Here is an 18091-nt window from a genome sequence, read left to right on the forward strand (position 1 = left end):
ATTTTGGTTTCTGGTTGCACGTGAAGGGTTTGCATGACTTTTGGTCCCTCGCGGCTCCTGTAGCATCCCTAGTAACCGCGACCCTGGTAACCGCCCGCCAAGAGCTGCCAGGTCGCGGGAGGCCGCGCCAGCTTACCCGCCCCGGGCCGGCGCTGGCGCTGTGGCCTCGGAGGTGCGGTGATGGCCTCCTCGCACCGGGAGGCGAAACTGGCGGCCGCCAGTCTCCACCTGCCGGTAAACCCCAGAACCGGAGCGCGGGTCGCCCAGTACGAGCGCGAAGACGCCTTAGAGGCCCTGGCGGAGGCAGACTCGCCGGAGGAGGAGCAGGTGTCGCGGCCCGCGCGGGCGTCGGTAATGCGGGCGGGGCGCGGCGCAGAGCTGGTCCGGGCGGGACGGGCTGAAACGCGGGACCTGGGGCGCGCCCGCCCTCCCTCGCGATCCCGGCCTGCCACCCTCTCTTGGCCCCTTCGCCCCTCCCGTCCGAAAACATACTCAAAAGCGAGGTGTTTGAAAGTTTTCTTTACTAAAGAGATTGTCGGGGTTGGGGATTTAGCTCAGTGGCAGATCGCATGCCTGGCTAAGCGCAAGGTCGTGAGTTCAATTTCTGGTACCGGAAGAAAAACAAAACAAACAAGAAAAAGAGATTGTAGTAAAACTTTTTGGGGGAGGATTTTTTTTTCGTTTTTTTTACTGTTTCTAGGGAGTGCAAAGTACCGACCTGTATCCTGTCCCCAGCATCTGTGGCAGAACAGATACTTTTTTCCCACTGGGAAGACTGGTCTACCCCATGGTAAATAACATAAAAATCCAGGTGAATCACCCGTGCCGTCAGGTGTGTTTTTAACTTCTTGGTTATTAGCAGATTTTAGCACAGTACATTAGGGATGGGTGTTTAAAACCATGGAGAACCCAGTGGATGGGTCAGACGCGGATATAGATAAGCATCCAGGCAAGCAAATTTCGGAGATCCCAGTATTCCCAAAGGGCCCTTCAGGGTGGAGTGAGACAGCCTTTGCAAACAAGTTGTCAGTGTCACATGCGCCTCGCGCTCCTGTGCAGCAGGTGGAGACCGGAGTCTGCCGTCTGGTCTGTTCACTTAGAAGATGAGAAGCTTGAATTTTGCAATATGAACCTCCTTATCCCCAGTTAAAGTTGCTTAATACCAGATGTCCAAAGCTGCTCAAATACAAAACATTATAAAAAGAAAAATTATGGTCCAGAGCTTATAAAAATAACCAAATATTTTGAAATTCTCGTCTCTGTAATCTGTACTAAAACTGTCAATGAGAAAATCTATAGCAAACCTTTTATGGCCAATATTTTACCAACAGGCAGACAACTTGAGGTTATACAGAGTAAGGCAGATTGAAGCCCTGAACGTGAATCAATTGGAGTTCTAGGACCATGTTCATGCATGAGAAAGCTGCTCCCAACACAGTTTGCAGTAGGTAGCAAAAGAGGCAGAGTGATGACGGAAGAAGATTTGAATGGAGGAAAGGATTCGGGGTGCGGGCTGATCTGTTTTCTTTTTCTTTATTTAGGATCTATTTTTTTCCTATTTGCTAGGTGAGATTAGGGTATGTCTTCCGTAGATCTCCATTTCTTTATCTGTAAAAGTGATGTAGCAATTGTTTCTTGTTCCTGTTTCACTCATCCATTAGAACCAAATGAAAGAGTGTGTGCCATATCTAGAGAGCACTTTGTATAAATTAGCACTAAGTATAACAGCTGCCAATGGGACTGTCATTTGAGCAACTTCCTTGAAAATTCAGTTTTACTTTGGTTTGTGGTGGTAGTCAGTTGTTTGCCAGGTAGGAGCTGGAAACTTGGACATATGATGACACGTATCCTGTCATCTTATTTATTTATTTATTTAGTACTGAGAAGTGAACTCAGGACCCCGTCCTTGCCAGGCAGGAGCTGTGCCGCTGAGCTGCATTCCCAGCAGTCGTTTGTATACTGTAGTTGTAATTATATTTCTACAGTGCCGTGTTAAACTACAGATTTGTGTTATAAACTGTTACTGCCTTAGGAGTGATTATTTTATACAGTGAACTCTTTTCAAAAGGACAGGATCGTACCAAAGAAGTATTTTAAGTTTGCCCCTGTTCTGAGACCACCACACATGAAAGACCAATTGTAAACCTGGGTAACTAAGCACAGTAAGCCTGACAGCCGGAGGGCAGCAGGGCTGGGATGAGAAGTGCTGAAAAGGTGGAAAAGAATGCAGGAGGCATGCTTTCCCCTCTTCCCAGGTTGGCTTGGGTCTCAGTCTTGATTTTTAAACATTGATTTGTCTCAGCTTTGTCATCTATAAAATACAGTAAACTCAGATACTATCTCTGTTCTACAAGACTGAGTCAAAAACTATCACAGTAGGCCTCTTTTAGTCTTTTGATTTTGCTAACACCAGACCTCCCAAGTCACCCACCGTCCCCTGGATCATCCCCGTACGCTTTCCCTTTACCCCGTTGCCCACGCACCCTGTGAGGGCTTTGTGCCCATGTTGGGCTCTGTGCGTGTTCCTTGAATCTCGCTTTAATTGGAGCTGTCAGTTCATAGGTCCAGTAGTGTGGCTAATACTACATGGGTAAAAAAAATTCTATATTTCAAAGTTAAAATTTGACTGAATTTTGTAGTGGAACAACATCCTATTTTTCAACAAGTATTCAGCATTTATTAAGTGCTAGTCACTGGGTGTTCAGCAGTGAACAAAACAGACATGGCTCATATCCTTAGAGATCTTCCAGCTTAGTGGGGAAATTCACCAACAGAAAGTGAGTAATCATGAAAGATGGGAAATGTTGGGAAAGAAATGAACACACGCTGATGATTTAGAGAAGAAGTAAGCAGGAACCTGCTTAAACGCGTTAACATGCACATTCACACCGGAAAGATGAGAAAGAACAGACCTTTGAAGAGGGGGCCTGGGTGAGCAGAGAGAACAGCATGTGCAGAGACCCTGAGGTGTGAAGAGAGCTTTGTGTGATTGCGGGTCTGAAAGAGAGCCAGCAGGACCAGGGAGGAGGGGTGGGGGAGGACGCAGGAAGGAGAGACATACACATTTTAAGTCATATGTCTGATGGCTTTGTGGGAAAGGATTGGGGTGTTGGATGGAGCAGAGGTTAGGAGGCGGTGTAATGATTCAGGTGCCAGAGGCAGTGATTTGCACTTAAGAGTGCAGGGGTGATGGCAGGGTGGGCAGATCGTTCTGGGATGTTGGGGCTTGCTGCTGGGTACAGTGTGAAGGCCAAGGGAAAGGAGGAAACCCACGCAAGCTCTTCCCAAGCGTCTGGTTTGAACAGCTGTATGGAGGGCAGTATTGCTGAATGATGGACAGTTGGGGGAGGAATAGGTCTGAGGGGTGAGTGGAAATCAAGGTTTCTGTTTTAAATGTGGTAACTTGAGATGCCTGTGGAACCACGTGGAAATGTCCGGGAAGAACCTGGGCCTGTGGAGTCCTATGGGTCCTGGGCTGTATTCAAACAAGAAAATAAAGAAAGCTTTATCTCATGTTAATGTACACATCTTGATTTGTATTTTTAGCACTTCTAAAACAGCGGCAATGGATAAGGTCACTGAGGGAGAGTGCAGAGGAGAAGGCTGCTGTAGAGTTCTTAAAAGCCACAGCATTGAAGCCGGGCATGGTGGCGCACGCCTGTAATCCCAGTACTCGGGAGGCTGAGGCAGGAGAATTGCTGGGAGTTCGAGACCAGCCTGGGCTACAAAGTGAGCTCAAGGCCAGCCTGAACTGCATAGTGAGACCCTGTCTCAAAAAGACAAAAAACAAACAAATAGACAAATAAACCAAAACCCCTCAACATTCAACCGTCAGGTAGAGAATAAGGAGGAGCCACGGTATTGGGAAAAATATGCAAGAGTGGGGAGGGTGCCATGTTCACAGTAACAATAAGGGAAAGTGTCAGACGCTGCATTTCATCCCTGGAGATAAGGAGCCCAAAAGGGAGAGCTGTGTAGATAAGATGAGGGAGCGTCCGTCTGATGGCTTCTGTTTCCCTAAGAAATAAATTCAGGGGTGATGGAGCATATGGAGGGTGGAGGTGGGAGCAGTTAGTGGAAGGAGCAAGGGAAAGGTGAACAGAATTGCTGGGGAGAGGGGCACGTGGGGTGCCGGGCAGGCCAGGTGTCCAGTAGACATTGTTCAATGTTTAATGCAGAATTTATATTCACAAAACATCCTTTGTCTTTTTTGCAAAGTTACAGAGCCAGCCAGGGCAACATGTTGAGACCTCATCTCTTAAAAAAAATCAAATGTTACATAAAGGCTTTAGGCACTGCTTCCCCGCAAAAGAAAATCTGGATACCGCTCTCTCCTCAGTGGTAGCCACTGTTTAAATTTGTTATGTATTTTATTCTTCTGAGCTTTCTTTCTATTGCCTATGTGTATTTTAATATATGGTAGCATGTTATAAAGATACAGATTTACCATTCTGCAACTTGGTTTTTCTCTTTTTATTCGTTGGGGGGTTAGCCATATTAGTACATGCAGGTCTGCCTCATTGCTAACAGATCCTTTCCAATAGAATGAAACTTAAATAAATAAATAAATTTAAAAAAAAAAAGAAACTTAAATAAAAATTTAAGAATTGCAGACTACAACCCAAAACGTTCCTTTGGGTACTGATACTAATGAAGCAACAGATGCTAGAAGCGTTCATTATCTAAGTGGGTCAAGCCAGTCTCAGGAAGATTATCTTCTGATCGAGTGGCAGCATTTACAGTGCTCTACAATAACCAAAATGATTAAAGGGAGAGAAAAATCATGTCCATACCTGTGTTGATATAATGAATGTTTTCTGAGTGTAGACAGTTAAAGATGAAATGAGAATTGGCAGTCATGGGCTGGAGAGAGAACTCAGTGGCACAGTGCCTTCTTGACAAATGCAAAGTTCTGAGTTCGAATCCCAATGTCCCCTACCACCACCAAAAAAAAACCACTGGAAAAAGGAAGGAATTTCTTAGCAGTTCATCACAGTTTTAGGTAAAACTGTGAGATCGGTTTATCTGGAAAGCTTTATCTCATGTTAACATTATTAAGCTGAACGTGGAGTTGGATATTATGCAAAAGTTAGTGCTTAAGTAGTATATATCCGACTTGCCTCATCTCTGCAAAAGCTACTCATCTTTCTCAATCTTTTTCAAATCAATGATGCCTCAGTTCATGAACTTAATTCGTTCCACAGTTTGGGAAAAGATGGCCGCGGTTATGTTCATCACCTGGTGCAGTTTGGAAACAGAAACAAAATTTTGCCAAATGCTTCAAAAAGCGTTTGTGAACCGAGGCACCACTGTAGTTCTTCCAGGTGAAAATACATTTGATCCTTTTTGTTTAAATGATTGAGATAAAACTTTCTTTTAAGAAATATTCTGAAAGAATAGATGAGGACACATGGATGCTTCTGCCCAAAAATGTTCTGCTGGAATACCTTCCTTGTTTTAAGTGTCGTTTTCAGTCTGTTCCTTAATATTCAGTAGAACAAATGCAGCTCTGTAATTAATATTTCTTTGCATGATTCAGTATTCTCTTCCTATGGTAGAAACTTGTATGTTTTAATTGTCCATTTATTCATTCCACAAATATTTTTCAGACACTTACCCTTGGCCAGAGCCTGTTCTAGACACTGGGAACACACGTGTGAAGCAGACAGACCTTGTCTTGTAAGGCCTGCTTTGCAGTGGGGGAGGCAGTTAGCACACAGTTGGCAGCTAGGGAATCCTGGGGAAGTAAAGCAGAGAAGGAGGGATGACAGCGAGGTGACGGAGGCGGTGAGTGAAGACCTTGTTGAGCAGATGCCACTGGGTGGCACCCGAAGGGGTGGGCAGGCTGCGCAGGTCTCTGGAGAGAAGGCAGTGGGTACAAAGGCTGCTGTAGGGAGAGAAGGCAATGGGTACATATAAGAATTTTATATGTACCTAGGGAGAAAAATTTTATATCTGCCTAGGGAGAGAAGGCAGTGGGTACAAAGGCTGCTGCTTCAGGCTGCAGAGTGGACTCACACATTACAGAAATAGCAGAAGATATCAGAATTCTCTTAAATGATGTATATAACGTACATTAATCAGTTTTTAAAATCATAGACTTGGTTTAACAAATTTGAACGTATCAGTTTTGTTGAAGAAAATTTGTTTCATTTCATTTGTTTTCTCTAAATTACCCCAAAAGTGCAGCACTGGCCTCTTGTACACTGTTGTTAGCCCATTAAAAAAAAACCCACCTCGATAACTAGTGTTCATAATTGACTTTTCTGAATTTTCATGGTTTTTTTGGGGGGGTTTGTCTCTGAGGCAGGGTCTCCCTATGCAGTTTAGGCTGGCCTAGAGCTCACTTTGTGGCCCAGGCTGGCCTCGAACTCACAACAATCCTCCTGCCTCAGACTCTTGAATTTTCATGTTGGGAAGAATAAGCATTTATTTTTCTAGAGTCTTACCTGATTTAATGTGTAGTTTTCTATAACAAATACTCTTTTTAAAATTTTGAGTCTGTTCCAAACAGCAGGCTAAATTTACAACCATAGTTGATAGTCTTTTATGCATAGTGTCCTAAATAATTCCAACTTTCTCAACTGAGAACATATTAAATTTTTTATATTTATAAACAAACAGGTTTTATCTCAGTTGTATATGGAATATCTATGTACAACTATGTACATACAGAACCATCACTCTCAAAGTCTGTGTCACCTATGGGAGTCTGTGTCATTATTCTTGTTACCCCCAGGAAAGACTGTTCTAAAGCCAGGCATGGTGGTACATGGCTGTAATCCCAGCAGTCAGGATGCTGAGGCAGGAGGATTGCCTCCATTTGGCAAGCAAAACCCTATGGTTGGCAGCAAAAATTCAGGCTGTAATCCGCAAGAGACCAAAGAGAACAGACAAAGTTTTAATTTAGACCGGTCACCTCTCATCCCAACTTGCAAGTCCAGGAAGTGGGCCTGGACCTGTCTTTGTTCCCAGGTTATATACTTTTTTGGTTTCCATGGTAACAGAAAGGAATGTTGTAGCCCTGGCCACATGTTATTTTCCTTGTGCCATGTAACCGGGTCAGGCTCCGGTCATGAGCCCAACCACAATGATACATACTTTCTGTATTCTGTTTTATATGTCTCCCTTTAGATAACCATACATTCTTCCTTTATGGTTACAATGTTTACCTAGGGCCAGGAGACGGAACTGCCTGGGCAGGGTCACGGAGGGGCACCTAGGCCTTGGCGCCCCCTTATCTTGGAGAGACATTCCTGGGCAGTGTTGATCTGGGGAATTAGCTCTTACACTGTCCTGGGAGGCTTCCCAAGGCACCATGTAGGCTTTTACCAAAACTATTTTATCTAAAATAATATGCTAAGATTCATTGCCCCCTACATTATCTCAAAAAACCAAACCAAAAAAAAAGACTGTCCTGAAAATTCCCTCAACTCCCCTCATGGCCTGTCCAACCCCTCTGAGGTCTCACCTCACAGGGCTTCTTAACAAGCCATGGAGAACTTTGTCCCTGATCCTCATCCCCTTCTCAGTTCTGCCTTCTCTGCACTGGCACACCTTGGAGTCTCACTGCAGAATTCCAGCTCAAGCAATGACCCTGGCCTCTGTTTGCCTGATTTACAGCAGGAGGAACTGTGTTCCTCTTCATCTCAGGAGGCTCCTTACGGAAACTGGAAAAGGTGATTTGCACCAGGTGGGCTGGTATGTGCCTATAACCCCAGCACGGGGAGGCTGAGGGCGGGAAGATCAGAAGTTTGAGACAGCCGAGGCAGCTTAGCGAGACTCGTCTCAAAACAAAATGTTTAAAAGGGTGTAGGGATGTGGCTTAGGGTAGAGTGCTTGCTTGACCAGTGTGTGCAGGGGCCATGTCCTTAGTGCCAGTACTGAAAACATAAAAAGTGGTCTGGTTCTGTTCTACTACAGTGGGACTATACTGAGTTAAATAATTCTTGTTGGTTCATCCAGGAATCCAGCCATCCATTATCAAATGGATTAAGTAGCATTTATTTTTTTGGCACTTTGATCTCACTTTCTCTTGTTCTTAAAATAGGATTAGAGCAGGGCATGGTGGCGCACGCCTATAATCCCAGCACTCAGGAGGCTGAGGCAGGAGGATCCTTGCGAGTTCGAGAACAGCCTGGGCTACAAAGTGAGCTCAAGACTGGCCTGAACTGCATAGCGAGACCCTGTCTCAAAAATAAAAATAAAAATAAATAAAATAATATAGGATTAGAGGAAAATGTGTACCGCCCTCAAGTGACACAGCCCAACAAGGTGTAGACCCTTTACGCAGCAGCATCTGGCTCAGTGTCAGTTTGATTTCTCTGGTTCCAAACACCGTGTAACAGGTTTTTCCCCTGCCAGGCCGGTTCTGACACCTACTCTTCTATGCTGGGAAGAAACATACACTGTGGCGACATTTTGAGCTTTTCTGACCTGTGCCACTCTAACGAAGAGTATTTCAGGAGAGTAGAGGAGCTGAAGGCGGCTCATACAGAAACTATGGAAAAATTAGAGAAAATGTACCAGAATAAATTAAAGTTAAAGGGATTTCAGCCAGTGGCCATCAGGGAAGATGTTCCCAGCAACTCTTCCAGGTACGTACTCAGTGTCGCTTGTGGACTGTAAAATAAAATGTACACTAAAAATGGAGAATGAAGTTATTTCAGAGTATTTTCTCTTAAATATCCCTTTGTGCTTTTAATGGTACGCAGAGGTGCGATTTTATTCACAATGCTCTAATGACTTACTGGTTTACTAGGATACTTCCTTCTCTGAGGGTCATTTGGTGGCCATTTGGTTTTCCTTTTTGACTCACCACTCACAGGCCTGTAGATATGTGTCAAAAGATTTAGATTGTGCCGTTTTAAATGATATACATTAAAGTTTAATTTTAAAAGCCCATTCTAATGTGTGGATTAACTTATAGTGTAAAGATGCTAGACTCAGTGGCACAGGCCTGTAATTCCAGCTACTTGGGAGGCTGAGGCAGAAAGGTCTCAAGTTCAAGGTCAACCTGAATAACTTAATAAGACACTGTTTCAAAATTAAAAATAGTTGGGGGTGTAGCTCAGTGATAGAGCACTCCCAGGTTTGATCCCACCACTATGAAAAGAAATACATATATAATATATATATATATATACTATAGGTATATATACTATATATAATAGATACATAGAGAGACAGAGACATACATACATACTATACCAGTATAGTATAGCTGATACCAGTACCATCTCAGGTATAGCTTATACCATATATATGTGTGTGTATATTCAGTAATACCTAGGTTCACAAACACATATGTTCACAATTTGGTTCTCAAACAAAAGTTTTCAACAAAATTTTACTGCTGTTCCAAAACTCCACATTGGGGGCTGGGCATGGTGGCGCACACCTGTAATCCCAGCACTCAGGAGGCTGAGGCAGGAGGATCATTGTGAGTTTGAGGCAAGCCTGGGCTACAAAGTGAGCTCAAGTCCTGCCTGAACTGCATAGTGAGACCTTGTCTCAAAAGACCAAAAAACAAAAAACAAAAAAACCCCTCCACATCGGGTGACAGCTATGGCCATCCTCCCCAGAGCCATAAAACACATTCAGTTTGTGAACCAAGGTACTGCTGTATAGAGTGGCAGTTCGGTTCACAAACTCAATTCACTTGACAGTTCTGGTTATAAACCAAACTGAATGAGAACCAAATCAAACTCAGTGGTTACATTCAGTGTTGACCTTATGGGGACATTTTTTGCAGAATCATGGGAAAAATCAAGTTCATGAACCGAACATGAACGGTAAATATGTGTACACTATACAGTACATATGCACATACAAACATGTACTACAACAGAAACAGTACAGGGCGTTCCAAACTGGGAGACATGAATCTGATTTATGCTTTCAAAGTAGTCTATAATGTCAGGAACTATCTCTGCTATGTACCCACTGTGGTGAAAGCTTGGGGCAGTCTCTTCATTCACCCGCTGGCCAGCGGGGATTGTGCATCTCCTGTCTGCAGCACTTCACCTGGGCACCGAGGAGTCAAACCAGGTCGCCCTCAAGGATGCCAGAGGGTAGCTGAGAAGCGAAAGTGGCATTACAGCATGTGAGAGGTGTAATAAATGGAGGAAGAGCCCAGTATGGTGGTGCACACCTATAATCTGTATTCCAGCTATTTGGGAGACCAGAGCAGGAGGATCACAAATTCAAGGCTAGCTTGGGCAACTTAGTGAGATACTGTCTCAAAAAGTACAACACATTTGTAAAGGACATGTAGCTCGGTGGTAGATGCCTGCCTAGCATGCACGAGCCCTTGGGTCCAATTCCCAGTACTGCCGAAAGAGAAGGGACAGAGGCAGGAAGGAATGGTAGTTGGGTACATGGCACATGTCTGTACTCCCAGCACTCTGGGAGGCTGAGGGAGGTGGATTCCAAATTCAAATGCAACCTGGGCAACTTTGCAACTTAGCCCTGTCTGAAAATAAAAAATGGGCTGGGTAATGTAGGTCAATGTGAGGGCCATGGAAGTAACCTTCAGTACTGCAAAAAGAGAGAGAAAGGAGGAAGAAGCAGTGGATCCTGCGAACTTGTGGGTGGAGGGGTGCAGGAAAACATTTTCCCCAAAAGTGCCACATCTCAGTTCAGTCTTGAAAACGGATTAAGAGGATTAAGAAGCAAGCTGTGTTATGTACGTGTGCCTGCTCCGCAAGGTGAACATAAGCTTCAGTACTCTTGACAGGTACTAGGAATAAGAATTTAAAAGAAAGTTGCAGCAGATGCAGGAAATAAGGCGCGGCCCCGTTAGCAGCAGAAACCGTGTGTGCACAGCATGGCGCTGTGGGAAGTCTTGGTGTGTGAGTGTAGCTTAACAACATGAGGGAGGTCGGAAGTGGAGAGAGGTTGGATGGGAATGGTAAACAGAGGCCAGTCCCCAAAGGCTTTATGAGCCAGTCGTGGCAGTGAGAAGTCACTGAAAAGTTTCAAGCAGGGAAATGCCATGATCAGATACATGGGTTAGGATGGGAACACTAGAAAACGTGGAGAGTTTAACAGAAGTGAGACAGAGCCTCTGACACGTCAGGTTCCTTCCCTGTAAAATGAGGGCGTGAACTTAAATAACTTATAGGTATCTCTTTGCTCTGTTCTAAATAAAAATAATAATTTTCATAAGCCCTGTCCAGATCCTCTCTTCTGGTTGGTTATATTCTCATATTAGAAAATACATAACTCGAGCTAGATTTAGTGGCCCATCCCTGTAATGGGAGGCTGATGCAGGAGGACTACAAGTTCGAGTTCTGCCTGGGCAGTTTAGTAAGATCCTATCTCAAAATACAAATAAAATAAGCTGGGATATGTATCAGTGCTAAGGTCCTGGGTTTAATCCCCCTTACAAAAACAAAAACAAAAAAAACCCCAAACATGACTCCAGTTTAATTTTTATGTTTGTCACATACAATTCTATTTATTCTTCTCACTTAGTTCTGTATCGGAAAGTAATTCCTGTCGCCCTGTTGTGTTAATGACGTCACTTTCGGAGCCAGACTTAGGCCTGTCTTCCTCCGCGTATACTTCCTCCTCTGAAGAGGAGCTGCCCAGCCTAGAACAAGAGCACCCCGGGAAAGACAAAGTGATGACCCGTGCCAAGGCGCTCATCAGCAACATGTGGAAGAACTTCTGTGTTGAAGATTATATTCAGGGTGAAGATACTGACTTCCAGGTAGCTGAAAAAACAAGGAAGAAACCAAAAGAATGGGTGCCCAGCATTACCGTACCCGCACCTTTTCAAATGATGCTTAGAGAGCAGAAGAAGAAGGAAGAGGCCATGAAATCTAAACCAGATAGTGACATAGTACAGAAACTGCCCCAAAATGAAGACGAGTCTGAGTGTAAGAAGAAATTCCGCGCCAATCCTGTTCCTCTGAGTGTCCTCCTTCCCCTTTATCATGAGCTCGTTAAGCAAAACGAAGAACAGAGGAGGGCCAGGAAGGAGAAGAACAAAGAAACCCTTTTGGCCTCACAAAAGCCATTCACGTTTGTTGCAAGAGAGGAGCAGAAGCAGGCAGCCCGGGAGAAGCAGCTGAGAGACCGTTTGAAGTGTAAAAAGACAACACACCGGTTTAAAGCCAGACCCATACCTCGATCTACTTACAGTTCAGCTACCAGCGACAAATTAAAAGAAGAAGAGCTCCTTAGGAACCTTAGGGCACAGCTGAGAGCCCAAAAGCTTTTAGAGAACTCATCCCCTCTGCCTCACAAGCATGTCAGGAGCCCCAAGTGTCCAGAGCAGGCTGGAAAGTTAAGGAATAAACACACGGCCAGGTTCCAGACTCCTGATGTTGAAGACCTTCCTGAGGAGTGTAAGAAACTCTTCTCGGAACATAAGTGTCCAAAACTCTCAGCAGTCCGAAGACCACTTGATCTTCATATGCGCTCGAGTAAATGTGCTGAGAGGGAGAACGTTTCGGCAAGTGAAGAAAATCTGAAACAAACCCGTGGGCCTCATCTGTCTCCGAGGCGTGAGTCATCAGGCAGAAATGCATGTGCTAAGCCCGCATCTTGCGGCTGCAAGCCTCCCGTGCCCACAGCGTCCTCCAGCAGACGGGAGCAAGCCATCAGGTAAAAGCGAGGCTCAGGCTGGCCGGCTGACGCTTGCTAAGCTCGTAAATGTAGCTCTCTTGGTTTTATGTTGGTGAGTTTGAAAATATTAAGAAACTATTGTATCTGTAACATATTTTACTATATCACGAACATTTGCTTAAGGGTGTTTTTTAAAGAAATGAGTGTATTTTCCATTTTGTGAATCTTTGGGGAAAGAAAAGGTTACAGTTAGCCTTGATTGGACTTCCAATTTCACAAGTCAGATCCTGCCTAAAAGGTTGCGTTTTTGCCCCCCCCCCCCCCCCCCCCCCAACCTTTGAATCATCTTGTGTTAAACCTTTGTGAAGCAGCTTTCTCCTTGGCTTAAGGTGAATTAAGCCTTAGTTTATTGCCCTCAGGAGATCACTTGAGGAAAAGAAAATGTTGGAAGAAGAAAGAAATCGGATCTTAACTAAGCGGAAGCAAAGAATGAAAGAACTGCAGAAACTCCTGACAACCCGGGCTAAGGCTTATGATCCACATCAAAGTTTAGCTCAGATGTCTAAATCCAAATTAAAATATCTCAGGTATCCTGAAAGAATTCAGAACATTGGTTTCCAAACTTTCTTTTCCCCTCCTTTTCTTCTCTCCTTTCCTTTCTTCCTTTTTTCTTTCCTTTCTTCCATCCTTTCTTTTGACAAGGTCTCACTCTGCAGTCCAGGCTGGGCTAGGACTTGCACTGTATAGCCCAGAGTGACCTCACACTCCTGTCTCAGCCTACTAAGTAGCTGAGATTACGTGCATGCTCCACCATGCCTGGTTTTTTTTTTTTTTTAGTCAGTGGATACCAAGGTATGAACAAATTGAAAATGCTAATAGTGTTTTAGTTTATGGAATCAAATTACACTTACTTATATTCAACATGTGTATACACACACACACACATCCTCATGGTGAGAACCAGTGTACACACTCACCTCTGAGAACCGTGAAGCTATGTTGATGAACAGAAACTTTTTTTTGTGGTCTTAGTAGTTGTAATCCTTTAACGGCATCTAACTTTTTTTTCATATATATATATATATATATATATATAATCTAGCTATCATCTAGCTAGCTATCCTCTGTCTGTCTATCTCTCATATGGTGTTGGGGATAGAATCCAAGGCCTCATGCATGCTGTGCATAAACTCTACTCCTGAGCTATATCTCCAGCCCTCTTTGTGTTACATTTGATTATACTATACAGAATTGAGAAAAATCTTGATTCACATAGTTAAAACTTTTTTAAAAGCTTTCCACATAATCTCAATCCTAGGATTTAATCCAGGACCTTAAACATACTAAACCCACTCTCTACACTGAGCTACACCCCTAGCGCAGAATATTTTTTCAATAAACAGATATGACAAGGAGTTTTATTCTAGATATGCACAAAATCTGATAGCAAAAATTAACACATCTTTGTTAATTAACACCAGTTACGTGTTGATTAACGTGTGTTAATGTTACGTGGGATATGTTCCTTTTTAAATTCTTTCTCTTGCCGGGCGTAGTGGCGTACACCTGTAATGCCAGCACTTGAGGGGCTGAGGCAGGAGGATCATTGCAAATTCAAGACCAGCCTGGGCTACAAAGTGACCTCAAGGCCAGCCTGAACTGCACGATGAGACCCTGTCTCAAAAGGACCAGAACAAACAAACAAGCAATGTTTGTTATATGTATCAGTTAGCCTTGATTGGATTTCCAATTTCATAAGTCAGATCCTGCCTAAAAGGTTGGGTTTTTGGGTCCTGAGTTAATCCCAGGACCTCCACACTGAGCTACATCCCCAGCCCTTTAGAAAAAAAAATTTTTTTAAAAATTTTGTTTGTTTGTTTGAGACAGAGTCTCGCTATGTAGTCTATGTAGTTCAGGGTGGCCTTGAACTCACCGTGTAGTCTAGGCTGACCTTGAACTCTCAGTGGTCCTCCTGCCTCAGCCTCCCAAGTGCTGGGATTACAGGCATGTACCACCACCCAGTATAAGTTTTTCATTTTGATACAGGATCTTGCTAAATCACTAAATTGCCCATGTTGAGCTCAAATTTACAGTCTTATTGCCTCACCCTCTCATAATACTGGGATTACAGGTATGTGCCATTGTTACTGCTTCAATATTAAAAACAACAAAAAATATCCCCAGAGCCAGGGGTATAGCTCAGAGGCACAAGCACCTGCCTGGCAAGTGCAAGGTCCTGAGTTCGATTCCCGGTACCCCCCCCCCGCCCCCTGCAAAAAAAGAAGATATCCATACAACACTTAGAACCCTTTCACAGAATACTAGAATTCTGGAGTACAAAGTTTGAAAACCAGTGTTCCAGATGTTGCACATGAAAATATTCATGTTTAAGTAAGAAAATATCTTCCCAAAACTAGGTAAGTAATATGATTTACTAATTTTTTAATTTGATTTATAAGAAATAAAATATATATCTATACCTATCTATCTATATATATTTGCTTTTAATTACAATAAGTATACCTTTATATTGCAGCACTAATTTCTTGATAGGAACTTAATTTTGTGAATGAGAACAAAAATTTCCTTAGATGATATTTATATGTAAGAAGTAAACTAATTTTAGCTGAGCATGGTGGCACACGCCTGTAATCCCAGCACTCAGGAGTCTGAGGCAGGATTACAGTGATTTCAAGGCCAGCCTGAACTGCATAGTGAGACCCTGCCTCAAAAAAAAGTAAATTAATTTTTTTATAGCACCAACTTGTGTATAATTGAGGGCAATTATAATTTTGAAGTAGGATTATTTTCTGTAGGCTGTGAAATATTATCTTGGTTGTTTTAATAGTTCTCACATAGAGAAAAAACGACATAGTTTAATTCCTTATAGAATCTTGTCCAGAGAGTAAATACTTGAGGAGATTCTGGTTTTCATTCCTGTTCCCTAAGTGTTACCGTCTCACACTCCCTATCTCTTCTTGACCTGCCCCATCTGACCCCTTCCACTGACCTTCAGGGGATCCCGTTCATGGGAAGGAACAAGAGCAAGGTCCTGTTTCACAAGGAATTCTTTGAAGATAATATAAAGAGCTGATATTAAAGATAATATGTAGCTGGACGTGGTGGCGCACTGGGATTTCCAGCCGGTAATCCCAGCCCTCAGGAGGCTGAGGCAAGAGGATCATTGTGATCAGTCTGGGCTACAAAGTGAGCTCAAGACTAGCCTGAACTGCACAGGGAGACCCTGTCTCAAAAAACAAAACAAAACAAAAAGATAGTATGTAAGTACCTAATTTGAATCAAATGTTCTTGGTTTTGTACGCTTATAAAAAAGAGATAATAAACATTCATTCATCTCTTCAGGCCAGTTTGAAGCCCCTAAGTGCATTAGGCCTTGAAGATTTCGGAAGTCAAAGTAGGCAGACTGTTTCCTGTGCGATAAAATAGGCATTCTCAGAACCTAGGGTTTTTACTCTGTATTCCTGGAGAACTGAAACAGTTTAAGAAAGGAATTAAGGTGAACTGTGCTCATAATTTCTGATTTGTCCTCTAAGCAAAATGTATATATTCAAGTTTATTTTCTTAAACGGCCTTTTACAAGTCCACTTCTTTTATCTGATTTTAGAAAGAGTGAAAAGGAAAGGATGAGAGAATACCGAAGAGAACTAGAAGAAAGAGAAGACAAATTAAAAATGAGGCCACTACTATTTGAAAGAGTTTCTCAGGTTGTGTTCATTGGAATTTAAGAGCTATTGTCAGCCTTTTTGTCTTATTTTGTTTTAACACCTCTAGCTCTCAAACTTACAGTCCAGTTTTCTTATGTGTCATATAATTATTGAGACATATTATTGTTTCTGTGACAGCTTCATCAAATCAGCCAACAAAGTGATTTTTCTTAAAATTTGAGCATGAATTTCCATAATGAGGCACATAAGCTTGATAAAGAAGGTGCTGATAATCCAGTTCTCAAAATAGTAGTTTCACAACCTGTTTTTCTTAATGGCTGGTCTTTAAGTATCAATTTGGTTATATATTAAAGTGAAGCTTCATGAAATAACTTGGACATCTTTGAAGAATTAAAAAATGAAACAAATCACTAATTGAATCAGATTTATTTCTGCCAATTAAAAAAAGTAAATCCATCTTATGTACAGTTACTAAAAAGACTTCCTTGGTATAGGAAAAGCAAGCTGGTCATATAGACAGTGAATCCTGATTTTTCCCTAAATGTAGACTCTGTTTTATTGTTTTGTTGTTGTTGTTGTTTTGGTTTTTTCTGGTAACAGGAATCAAACTCAGGACCTTGCGCTTGCCAGGCAGGCGCTGTGCCACTGAGCTAAATCCCCAGCTCTAGACTCCGTGTTAGACTCTTCCCTAGAGGGAGATTTATCGATTTCAGTTCACATTGTCTTGTGACCCTGTAAGTGAAGGGGTGGTATGGGTGCCATTGCATAACAGAAAGTCACTGACAGGGGGCGGGGCTTGGGGTTTAGCTCAGCGGCACAGCACCTGCCTGGCAAGCGCGAGGTCCTGAGTTTGATTCCTGGTACCAGAAAAAAAAAAAACAAAAAAACAAAAAAAAAAAAGAAAGTCACTGGCAGTTACAGCTGTGACGCTGTGCGTTTCCAGTGGTTGGATAGTAGACAATCGCAGCATTTGCCTGGGGCAGATGAGCAGAGTTGCAGGATTGTACCTGTCAGGACTCACCAGGGACGGTGGACTGCAGTGTGGGTGAATCTGCACAGCACAGTCTCTCAAAGTTACGTAATCTTTTACTTATTTGGATATAATTGTATGTAATGGATTTTTAAGGATGGGCTTTTAAAAAAAAAATCTCAATTTCAACTTTAGGGGGAAGAAATCATTTGAAACTCTTCTATGTTGCATAGCATAAAATCATTAACTTTTTAGCTCAAAGAAGCTGTCTGTATTTCCAATCTGCAAATTCCTCAACACCTACCCGCTCCACCAGCAGTACTGAGCCTTAAGCCCAAGGCCTCACCCATGCTATGCAAGTGCTCCACCACTGAGTTATAGCCCTGTTTGTTTATTTATTTATTTACTGGTACCAGGAGTTGAACTCATGACCTCGTGCTTGCCAGGCAGGCACTACGCCTAGGCAGATGCTGCGCCACTGACCTGTATCCCCAGCCCCATGTCAAATTTTTTGCTAAGTAATCCTTGCCTGCTAGGGTAACAACTATTCCTATCTGAGTTATAATTTGATTATAATTTGACTAATCTTTCTGCCTTCAAAGTTACCCATTATTCCTTCACCTTGCCATTGATGTTCTTCTGCCAAAATGTTAGCCTGTGTAGGCAGTTAGTAACCCTTGGTGACAGTGACAATCCTCCATTCTCTCTGACTTCATTCATTCTCATTGTCACTAAGTGGTATCAAGGGGCCTTGTCATTAACTTCTCCAAACGAGGCAGTAAGGTAGGTGTCCCCATATTACAGATGAAGAAACTGAAGTTCAAAGAAAGTAACTGATAAGTTCATCATTAGTAAATGA

At 42.9% G+C, this 18091-nt stretch overlaps 1 protein-coding gene across 2 annotated transcripts; it reads left to right on the forward strand.

Moving 5' to 3' along the window:
- LOC102020816 (protein FAM161A) lies at positions 1-16846 on the forward strand. 2 transcript variants are annotated; one of them, XM_005385735.2, is made up of 5 exons: positions 1-351; positions 8365-8597; positions 11479-12615; positions 12996-13163; positions 16202-16846. In XM_005385735.2, the coding sequence occupies exons 1-5, from the start codon at positions 181-183 to the stop codon at positions 16320-16322; spliced, it is 1830 nt and encodes a 609-aa protein (XP_005385792.1). In that variant the 5' UTR covers positions 1-180; the 3' UTR covers positions 16323-16846. The 2 variants fall into 2 exon arrangements, with proteins under 2 accessions (XP_005385792.1, XP_005385794.1); XM_005385737.2 differs by lacking the exon at positions 12996-13163 and having other exon boundaries at positions 4-351; positions 16202-16845.
- The last annotated feature ends 1245 nt before the right edge of the window (positions 16847-18091 follow it).

The sequence above is a fragment of the Chinchilla lanigera genome, unplaced genomic scaffold, assembly GCF_000276665.1.
Source record: "Chinchilla lanigera isolate Chin_1 unplaced genomic scaffold, ChiLan1.0 scaffold00023, whole genome shotgun sequence".
Classification (NCBI taxonomy): domain Eukaryota; kingdom Metazoa; phylum Chordata; class Mammalia; order Rodentia; family Chinchillidae; genus Chinchilla; species Chinchilla lanigera.

What these genes read in the sequence shown, in the direction of transcription:
- LOC102020816 (XM_005385735.2), top strand. Translation starts at nt 181, where the DNA reads ATGGCCTCCTCGCACCGGGAGGCGAAACTGGCGGCCGCCAGTCTCCAC. An exon ending in CGCGGCCCGCGCGGGCGTCG is followed by an intron (nt 352 to 8,364) that starts GTAATGCGGGCG and finishes TTCCCCTGCCAG; the next exon opens with GCCGGTTCTGACACCTACTC. An exon ending in GTTCCCAGCAACTCTTCCAG is followed by an intron (nt 8,598 to 11,478) that starts GTACGTACTCAG and finishes CTTCTCACTTAG; the next exon opens with TTCTGTATCGGAAAGTAATT.